Source organism: Carica papaya, chromosome 2 (assembly GCF_054855325.1).
Source record: "Carica papaya isolate Zhongbai chromosome 2, ASM5485532v1, whole genome shotgun sequence".
Lineage (NCBI taxonomy): Eukaryota > Viridiplantae > Streptophyta > Magnoliopsida > Brassicales > Caricaceae > Carica > Carica papaya.
Window position 1 is genome coordinate 3,592,867 of NC_142310.1, and position 10,913 is coordinate 3,603,779.

A 10,913-nucleotide genomic window follows, 5' to 3' on the forward strand; every position below is an offset into this window, starting at 1 on the left:
TTTTGTTTTGTGAGTAGAAATTTAAATGCATCCGTGATTAAAGATATGGACGGAGATTAAACTATTGATATAAAGACATAAAAATTTATGTATTTGTTAATTTTTTGATATATAAGTATTAATAATATAATATGTTACGAGAAAGTAATTTTTAAAAGAAAATTTAGAAAAGTCTGTTTAAATAGAAAATATAAAATTATACTAATAAATATAGAAGAGATATTAACTTATATACAAATATTGAAAAATGGTATTAAGCTTCTACAGAGTTAAAAAAATAACATAAAATTATAAAATTAAAAGTTTAAAATCATCTGCTTTTTATTTTTTTAAAATTCTCTATATCGTCAATTCTTTTAAAAGTTTCTTTATTATTTTTTATTTAAAATATTTATAAAAAAATAGGCGAAATAAAATCCACATATTTTTTCACCCAAGTATACCCTTCCATGTCCATTAATCATTTCTAATTGAGCTTGCTAATGACTCGATTGATACCATAAGTTTGTAAACTATAGACCAAAGTTTAAATATAGAGTTATTAAAATAATGAGATTGATTATTAAAATATTAATTACAATTTTAGCATAAAAAATTGAGAATAATTTATTATTATTAAAAATTGTAGATAAATATTCAATAACAGATAGTTTTGAATTTTAAAATTTGTTTGAAATATTCAATAACTTGATTTATAATAATGAGATTCGTCTTCTATTCGATACTTTATGTATTTTTCATATCAGTGAAAAGTTGTTTCATCTGTCAATTTTTTCTTCATGTATGATTACCTAATGTGATGAAAAGTTTTATTCTTATTTTGGCTCTTATACATGTTGTTACTATGGTAGCGACATGAATTTTTCTTTTAGTCTAGTTTCTTTTTCTTTTTATACACATGCTTTTTATAATATTAACAAGTCCAACTCCAATAAGTAGGTGGTCGCTAATAATGTGACTATAAAAAAAATTATAGAAAATAAATTATTTTTCACAATTTAAATTGAATAAATCATAGTTATATATATATATATATATATATATATATATTCTCAAACAAAAATTACTTCACATTATCATTCTTCTTATTATATAGGTTATACTCAATATAATATCTAACATTTATTTGATATTTGTTAAATAACTATATTGGATTTTAATATAATAAATTTAAATTATTATTTGAAAACAAGGATAAAGTGGAATTTATTATTTTCTAATTTTTTAAAAAGTTTAGTATCTTTATTTTTTTAAACAAATTTTAGGTATGTAATTCGCAATTTTTTTTTTATAAAAAAATTTACATAATACTGAAATCTAAAATCTTTTACACCAAGGTTGAAACATTAAATTATATTAAATAGGGAAAAATTCAAAAGGAAAATAACCTTTTAATTTCAAGTTAAATGTTTTTATAATTAATCATTTGATAAATAAGAATACAAATAATTATGATAAAGGGTATAATTATTTGATCATGCATTAAATGTAATTAACTTTTACGGATCAAATAATTAGGACTTGAAAACTAAGATAAAATAGAATGAACTTAACTAAATGCAATATAAATTCTCATAATGTAATCTTATTTATTATTTATTGATATTTAATTTTGTAAATCATTAATTACCATATTTAGTCATTAATTTAACTTAAGTTTCTAATTTAAAAACTAAGCAAAAAAAAAAATTGAGCACTGCTAGGTGGGCACAAAACACAAGTGAGAAAATGTTTGACTTTCTGGCCAACCAAAGAAAGGCTGAGGGGTAGTTTACTTGATGGACCCCACTTCCATAAAATCAGACTCCTAAATCTTAACTTTCACGTGGGAACCACTTTCCGCTTCAAGATCAATCATAGCCGTTGATCCATCATACCTTCCTAATCCCCATTATACCCTCATCGGCTACTCGTATTTACACGTCTTGCCATTTAGTGCAAAACTCTCACGTCTCAACGACCCTCTGGCTCAGCACTCCCCCATTTAACTCATGCAACCAAAAAAAAAAAAAAAATTATGCACAGACCTCGAGATCCTCAGCAGACATTGATATTGAATTCTGCGCTTTTCATGTGTCGTTTTCTAATTCTTCGCCTTTTCTTCTCTCATTTCACATCACTCGCTAACTCCTCTCAGTAAATTTACTCACTGCTCTGCTGCGTTCCATTAAATTCTCTTTCTTTCTTTTTTCTCTGTGGATTGCATTTTCAAGCATCATCTCTGCTTGATTCTTTGTTGTCGAGGCTCTATCCCGACGGACCCCGAGTTTGATCGGCTACCTAGAAGCTCTGGATTTTTGCTGGGTTTGTTTGGAGAATCTTGGTGATCGGTTGCATTTTGGTTTCGTTTTGATCAAAATAGTCAGAAGCTGGTTTGGGGTAAAAACTTCTCTTAAGCTCCGATTGCCTCTCTTTTTCTCTCTGCATTTTGATCATTTAATGGGTTTTTTTTCGGAGAATCTTGGTGGGGTATTACATTTTGTTTTCGCTTTGATCAAATAGGCAGAAGCTTTTTTGAGGTAAAACTTTTGCTTGAGCTCGGATTTCCTTTTGTTTATTTTTTTTCTGCATTTTGATCGTTTAGGGGGTTTTGTTTGAAGAATCTCGACTCTTTCTGTTTGATTTCGTTTTGATAATACTGTGGACTGATGCTGACTTGAAGCTTGTATTTGCCAATGTATTCCATTATTTAGAATTTAAAATGTTGTGTTCTTTGCTGTTTGATAGATTTTCTTCGTCTGATCATTCTTCTCTGTTTAGGCTTTCGTCTAAAAGTTTTCTCGAGTCACATGCTATATTTTTCCTTTCCAAGTAGAATTTGCTTCCATCATTTTGACGGGGTGGTTGCACATGTGGCAATCTGCTTCCAACTCAACCCTTCTATGGCTAAGATTTTTTATTTTTCTTTTCAACTCTTTTTGGCTAATGTGAGGATTACAGTGTCCTGTGGAGCTAAAACGGAGTAATAATATCACAGTTTCAAATAAATAACTGGAAAGATACAAGAATCTCAGTGGGCGTCGAAACAGTTTTAAGGAAAGCTTCCATGGCTATTGGGTCATGGTGGTTTCTTTCAGGGAAAAGAGTGTGGGTCTGTATGTTTGTCTATACATGCTTAAGGTTATCTTGAGATGTTATATATGGGCTACAAGGAGGCTTTACAACTCCTTCTGTTCACATTTTTCCTTTCAAAGAAACGCCTTTAAAAGGTAGTTGGAAGTACAATCAGGAAATGAAAGAAAAACTTTTGCATCTATGCTTTCATGTTAGGTTATAGTTTCCATTATTGGTAATTAACTAATTTACGTTGTCATTTCATTTCTTGATCATGTTTGGGGATTAGTGGCTAAGAAAAAGAGAGGTGGAAAAAGGAGCAATTTGTGATAAAAAGACCTTTGAATACTAGATTATCTTTATTTCGTGTTTATTGGAGGATAAAATGTGCCTAACTGTCCATAAACTGTCCATTGGTCATAGTACCGGGCAGATTCATGCTTATTGCCTGATCAACAATGAGGAAACGACGTCTATACGAGTCAAGACATCCCTTCGGATTGCATCGTAAGTTTTTCCTCCTTCTAATCTTTTAATTTTTGTTGTGTCTGAAGTATGTGAATAATGATCAAGCCCCTATATATTATCTGTCAACCTCACTAAATTGATACATCTAAGGGATATTACAAACTTGTTATAATCTAGAGAAGTCCCTAGTTGAAATAACCTGTTTCACATTGTCACTGATGCACTATATATTGGGTTCACATAGTATTTTAGACAAAATACTCAAGTTCTATCATTAGCTGATATATATATATATATATATATATATATATATATATCAAATGAGTGGTAAGCTAAAGTAATAATAGCTAGTCTGAGTATAGATTATTTTATTAGCTGTAAAAGCTCAGCTAAGAAATATCGTTTTAGTATGAATGCTAAACTTGTAAAGTGTTTGTTACACAGCGAGTGACATTCTTTTCAAAGACTTAATATTTACATTACTTGAATTTATGTTTGACAGCTTTTGAGGCCTTCTCCCGGGGCTCATGGCGGATGGTGGACTGCATAAGAATTGAAGATGGAACTATGTCTTTACGTTTTGTAGATGGTCGACATGTGATTAAGAGGAAGCGTCCCTTCTCCGAACTCCGAGTCAGGTCAAGGCAAGCAAATTTAACTGACTGCACTTGCTTTTTGAGACCTGGAATTGATGTTTGTGTCCTTATACCATCTAAAGATTTGGCAAGTTCAGATGAAGCAAATCTGGAGCTTGTAAGTTACCTTTCCTTCAGGCTAAATTATTATATGCATTGTAATTTAAGAAATTTCATTCTTCTATGTGTAATTAGAGTATGTAGTCTTTGGTGGTATGGAAAGAGAGAAATATGAGAACTTTTGATGGGGAAGATGAAGTTCTTGATAAGGTTAGGAATAGATGATTCCAGACTTTGGTTTCTTAGTTTTGGGTTATTTTCTCTATTTAATGGGGGGATTTAGAGCATCTTCTTGACATCTTAGTTGATATGTAAATAATATATACACGAGCTGATATCCTCTTATTGTCTGTTAATCAATTGTACATACTATATATTTTTTTTAAATTAGAGTATAAAGTCAAACTGCTTTCATTTCAATGTTTAAGTTCATTGGTTTGTACGATGATATGTATTCATTTTATTCTTTTACACTTGATATTTTTTTTGGAAAAGATTAATATCATATGTATAAGCATGCTCTGAGTTTGATCTCACTTCTTCAATATTTTAGTATTGGAGTGTTTTTCAATTCTAGACTTCTTCTTTTCTTCCACTTTTTTTTTTTTAAATCTAAAGAAGAAGCTCATGTTTCTTAGATTCTTTAGACATATGTCTTTGGTAAACCAGCAGATAAACGTTTATGATTTCCCTATTTTAGTTTGATCCCCAGATATTCTTTTAATGTAGGTGTTAATTGATGCTAAAATAAGATCGATTGAGAGGAAGCCGCATGAATCTCAATGTTCATGCCAATTTTATGTTAACTTGTATGTTAACCAAGGTCCTCTAGGTTCTGAGAAACTAGAACTTGATAAAGATACCAAAGTATTAGGAATTGATCAAATTCTTATACTCCAAAGGCTTGAAAAACATCCTTGTGAAGGTCAATATTATAGATGGAGTCTCTCAGAGGACTGCTCTTCCTTATCAAGAACTAAATTATTTTTGGGAAAATTTTCTTCGGATCTATCATGGTTACTTGTTGCATCAGTCCTAAAGCAGGTTGCATTTGAGGTAAGAACTGAACAATACAAGATAGTCTATCAAATTTTGGCCGATGATGATGGGAGCCCATCAAAATCTAATAATTATATAAGTGCTGTAAGTTTCAGAGAAGATAATGGTCTTTCAGTGTCCAATCTGTTCCAATTTACTCCAGCTGATAGCATTCAGGAATGCCGTGCTTCTGGTGAACCTAGACCATGTTCATCCAATGGGGGTGTGGAGTTGCGGCGCTCTAAGCGGCGAAATGTACAACCTGAACGTTTCATTGGTGGTCAAGGACTTACAGAGTCAGATAGTGTCTGGGTCCGACAAATGCCAATCAAGACTGACAAATGGAAAGAAGAAGATGAAATGTTCTTGCCACTATCTCGCTTGTTTAAAATGCAACCACTTTATTTAAAAGAGCAACCTAAGAATGAAACTAGAGATCTTGTCGTGTACAAGAGCAATAAATACTCAAAGGATGTAAAATCAGGTCTAGCTGATCAAGTGGAACATCAAAACAAACTTGCTATTATTCCTGTGCCCAATGTACCCGAGCTCGAACCTGAACCTTTGGCCAGTGAGCACCATGACTATCATGCCAACCTCTCTGCAAATAATTCAAAACGGGTGGAAGAACTTTCTTTCAGATACAATAGTCTGAAATGTTCCAGAACCAGTTCGAGAAAGAAATTCTCTCAGATAGATGATATGGATTTAGTCCCTAGATGGGAGGGAATACAGGGGAAGGGTTCTAATAGAAAGGCCCAAATTAGAAAGCATCGAGGCATATCTTCAAAGGAGGACTTTGATGAACCAATAACTTATAAGAAAAAGTCTTTAAGTGCCGGTGCATATGATAAACTGATACATTCATATATGAAGAACATTGATTCTACAATGATAAAAGAAGAGCCACATATTATTGACCAATGGCAGGAGTTTAAGAAAGCAAGCTTCCCAGAACAAAGGATGGAAATAGAACAATCCTCAAGTGAGGATGAAGGAGAATCCTCAGAAAATGAAATGTTGTGGCGAGAAATGGAACTGTCCATGGCTTCAGCTTATTTTCTCGAGGATAATGAGGTATGGATCTCTAATATTTTACCAAGATATGATTCATTAATGCACAAGACTCTCTTGATGCCACTTTTCTTTTTTTCTCTCTCCATGAGGCAGGCAGATCTATTTATGTAGTTCCATAGATTACAAAATTCAATGTTCTCGATGTCATTGTTACCTTCCCTTTAATTTAATTTAGTGATTTTCAGGTGCGAGTTAGTTATGAAAATATTCAAAAGACCACTGAAGTTTGTCAACACAGTTACAGATTGAATGAAGAAATTGGGATGTGTTGCCTTCTCTGTGGCTTTATCAGCACTGAGATAAAATATATGACAGCACCTTTTGTAAGTAAAACTTGAAATTATATGAGTGATAAGTTATTTTCTTTGATGATTTTGTGTTAAATATTTCACTTTCCCATATTTTCTTCCAGTTAGACCATGGATATCATATAGCAATTTTTTGCAACATTTTCTGAATAGGCACCTAGGCAGAGCAGAAAAGCATTTTTAAGCTGTAGGATTTGGACAATTTATGAATTAATGCTGGCCTTCATGATTGTCGAGAGAGAAAATATTTATTTCTGTTTCTTTGAAGGCTTTTTTCATTTCAACATTGCTTTTATGCCTCTTTCTTCTTCCTCTCCACCCCTGGGGTGGCGGCAGTGGGAGGGAGAAGGTGATTGATTATTCACACATTTATCCAATCACTGCAAACTTTCAATTCGGTCATATCTGTGACTTCAATCTCATAGTTGGGACCATTTAATTTTTGCTAATAATTCATTTATATTCCACTTTGCCAACTAGACATTTCAGATCTAATTGAATTACTTCAGACATATCTGACTCTTGTCCATTTTGTTTATCTAGATGGAATTCAGGAGCTATGTTGCAGAAAATAGGTGGGAAAATGAAGAAGATAACAAGAATATGACTTATGCAGGGCGAGAGTTGAATCTTGTTGGAAATCATACTTCCCATGAAAGGCTCTTAACAGAGGAAAATGATAACGTGTGGGCCTTGATCCCTGAACTTAGGAATAAATTACACCTCCATCAAAAGAGGGCTTATGAATTTCTGTGGAGAAATATTGCTGGGGATTTGGTGCCAGCACAAATGGAATCAAAATCAGATAATATAGGTGGTTGTGTTGTTTCCCATTCTCCTGGAGCTGGAAAAACATTTCTCATCATTGCTTTCCTTGTTAGCTACTTGAAGTTATTCCCAGGAAAGAGACCTTTGGTTCTTGCTCCAAAAACAACTCTCTATACATGGCACAAGGAGTTTATTAAGTGGAAGATTCCTATACCAGTTCATTTGATCCATGGTCGTAGAAGTTACAGAATAATTAAGCAAAAGACAGTGAAGTTTCAAGGAGTTCCAAGACCTAGTCAAGATGTTATGCATGTGTTGGATTGCCTTGAGAAAATACATAAGTGGCATGCTGAACCCAGTGTTCTTGTCATGGGTTACACTTCATTTCTAACATTAATGAGAGAAGATGCGAAGTTTGCTCACAGAAAATACATGGCTAAAGTTTTGCGAGAAAGTCCAGGGCTACTGGTACTAGATGAAGGTCACAACCCCAGAAGTACGAAATCGAGGTTGCGGAAGGTTTTGATGAAAGTTGAAACAGACTTGAGGATATTGCTTTCAGGTACATTATTTCAGAACAATTTCTGCGAATACTTTAATACCCTCTGCTTGGCTAGACCAAAGTTTGTAAATGAAGTGTTGATGGAATTGGATCCAAAATTCAAGAATAGAAAGCGCAAGGTGGAAAAAGCAAGACATCTGTTAGAAGCCCGAGCAAGAAAATTCTTCCTAGACACCATTGCTAAGAAGATAGATTCAGGCATAGGAGATGAAAGGAAGCAGGGTATAAACATGTTAAAAAACATTACTAGTGGGTTTATTGATATGTATGAAGGTGGAGGTTCCGACACACTACCAGGTTTACAAATCTACACCTTGCTGATGAACGTAACAGAGATGCAACATCACATGTTGGTAGAACTTCACGATATTATGAGTGGATATGATGGATATCCGCTGGAATTGGAGCTTTTGATTACCCTTGCATCAATGCATCCTTGGTTGGTTAAAACTTCAAACTGTGTTAGCAGGTTTTTCAGTGAGGAAGCATTAACTATGCTTGAGAAAGTTAAATATGAGCCAAAAAAAGGGACAAAGGTGATGTTTGTTTTAAATCTTGTGTATCGAGTTGTCCAGAAGGAGAAGGTTTTGATCTTTTGCCACAACATTGCACCCATTCGATTGTTTCTGGAACTATTTGAGATCTTCTTTGGATGGCAGAGAGGTCGAGAATTGTTGGTTCTTACTGGAGACTTGGAGTTATTCGAGCGGGGAAGGGTAATGGATAAGTTTGAAGAACCAGGAGGATCTTCAAAAGTGTTACTAGCTTCAATTACAGCTTGTGCTGAAGGCATTAGTTTGACAGCAGCCTCACGGGTCATCTTTTTGGATTCAGAGTGGAATCCTTCCAAAACAAAGCAGGCTATGGCACGAGCTTTTAGACCTGGTCAACAGAAGGTGGTTTATGTGTATCAGCTCTTAGCAACAGGTACGCTCGAGGAAGATAAGTATAAAAGAACAACATGGAAGGACTGGGTTTCAAGTATGATTTTCAGTGAAGAATTTGTGGAGGATCCTTCACAATGGCAATTGGAAAAGATTGAAGATGATGTTTTAAGAGAGATTGTGGAAGAAGATAGATCTAAATCATTCCATAAGCTCTTGAAAATAGAAAAAACTTCAACTATTTGATGAGCAGCTAGCTCTCCCATATAATAACAGGTAGAAGCAAAAGAATCATTTTCTTGACAGGTATGAACTCTCTGTCTCATACATAGCCTTTCTTTTTTCAAATCAAGATAAGTTATAAGCCATTTGTGGTACATAAGCACTTCCAATCAACTTTTGCTCATGCATAAAAATTGAGAGAATGAAGGGACAGGTTTATCTGCTGATGTTATGACTATTAAGGTGGGATTCTATTCCCTCACAAAGGAGAGAGTGAAATGAGAGTTACCTCTTGTTGTTTAGTTGAGGGAATGAACTAAGTTGATTATCTCCAGTTCTATAACCCACAATATGCTGATTCACCTCTTATGAATCCAAATTTAACTTGTTGCTTCAACTACAACATTACTGGTGCTTATTTATAGGTACAGGAGCCCCAGTATGTTTTGCTATTTATAGTTAATAGCTGGCTGGCTATGTTTCGTTGTCACCCCGATTATTATTAACTACGTTTTTATTCAAATATTTGAATAACTAACTAACAGCGAAAATGGTACAAACAGTAACTAAAATATTAATGAAATATAGTCGAATGATGATGAGATATAGTTGAAATTGATGAAAAATCCGGTATCTCCAACCCTTTAGAGTAGTAGCATATGTTTCTTTTCTGGAGGTTGTAGTAGCAGCATATACTTGCGCAGTATGCTCGAGCATCTTTAACATTTTCGAATGCAGAGCTTTTTGAAACTATCTGAACTGTTATGCTTACATCCACCACAGCGTAACTGTACTATTCATTTACTTTTATTTGCAATTACAACTTGGTTGAAGTCTCTTGTATATAAAGTAGCACAGGCCTCTAGCAGATTCATTGCTTGCTTATCCACTTGGACACACACACACACACACACACACACACACACTATATATATATATATCAACTTGGCTACCATTGATGATTATCATGCAGTTCTACTTGATTGATTTTTCTGCGTGGGTAACATAAATGCTACTAGCTTGAATGCTTTATAGTCTAAAACAAATTCAAATTGTACCAGTTGCAAATTTTCTCTCTACTTTTTTCTTTTTCCTGATGGATATAAATTCATCGAGTGCCTGCTGACATTTAAAGGTACTTAAAAGAAGCATGTGAAGTTTGAAAAATTCTAAACTAGTGTGTGTTAAAAATAATAATTTGTAAATTTCAACATAAAAAATTACTTTTTGGAGCTTTGAATTTTATTTATTTTCTTATCTATAACAGCTATATATATATATATATGTATCATTTTTCATTTTTTAACAGTCACGATATCTTCTATCAGGTGTATGATTATGGTACTGTTAGGAGACTGATTAATTTCAGCTACCAAGTTTTCTGGTGAAATTAAACACAAAGAAAGCGTGGTTAATTAATTTACCACCCTTCCTTAGAACATAGATAAATACATGTGTGTATGTATATATAATATTATAAATATATCAACCGTGATAGGAGTTGTTGGGAACAAGGAAATTCGAAGAAAAGACAAACAGGAAGAGTTTTAGAAAGGACTTGGAATCATATTTTCTACAAGTCAATAGTAACTACGAAGATAATTAATTAATTTTGTTCTTTAAAGAATATATATATATATATAATAATTAAGTAAAGAGGAAATTAGTAAATTAAAGGGTAAATAATTAAAACCTCAACTAGTAATTAATTACAAAGTTTAATTTATATATGATTATTATAAATTATTAAAATAAATAATAATCATAATAAGTCACAAGTAAAAATATGTTTGGGTAATCAAATAGGGACAAGTTGGAAAAACTAATCCCACTAGAA

The 10,913-nt window shown here is 33.1% G+C and overlaps 1 protein-coding gene across 1 annotated transcript; it reads left to right on the plus strand.

Moving 5' to 3' along the window:
• Positions 1 to 1,981: 1,981 nt before the first annotated feature.
• On the plus strand, positions 1,982 to 9,473 carry LOC110819231 (SNF2 domain-containing protein CLASSY 1-like). Its single transcript, XM_088212774.1, has 6 exons — positions 1,982 to 2,379; positions 3,478 to 3,561; positions 4,025 to 4,275; positions 4,947 to 6,332; positions 6,518 to 6,655; positions 7,184 to 9,473. Exons 2-6 carry the CDS (start codon positions 3,513 to 3,515, stop codon positions 9,098 to 9,100), a joined length of 3,741 nt encoding a protein of 1,246 aa, XP_088068900.1. The 5' UTR covers positions 1,982 to 2,379; positions 3,478 to 3,512; the 3' UTR covers positions 9,101 to 9,473.
• Positions 9,474 to 10,913: the final 1,440 nt, after the last annotated feature.

Bases quoted from the DNA above. Each gene is read 5' to 3' on its own strand.
- LOC110819231 (XM_088212774.1), top strand. From the start codon at position 3,513: ATGAGGAAACGACGTCTATACGAGTCAAGACATCCCTTCGGATTGCAT. The intron at 6,333-6,517 runs GTATGGATCTCT...AGTGATTTTCAG, and splicing joins ATTTTCTCGAGGATAATGAG to GTGCGAGTTAGTTATGAAAA. The intron at 6,656-7,183 runs GTAAGTAAAACT...TTGTTTATCTAG, and splicing joins AATATATGACAGCACCTTTT to ATGGAATTCAGGAGCTATGT.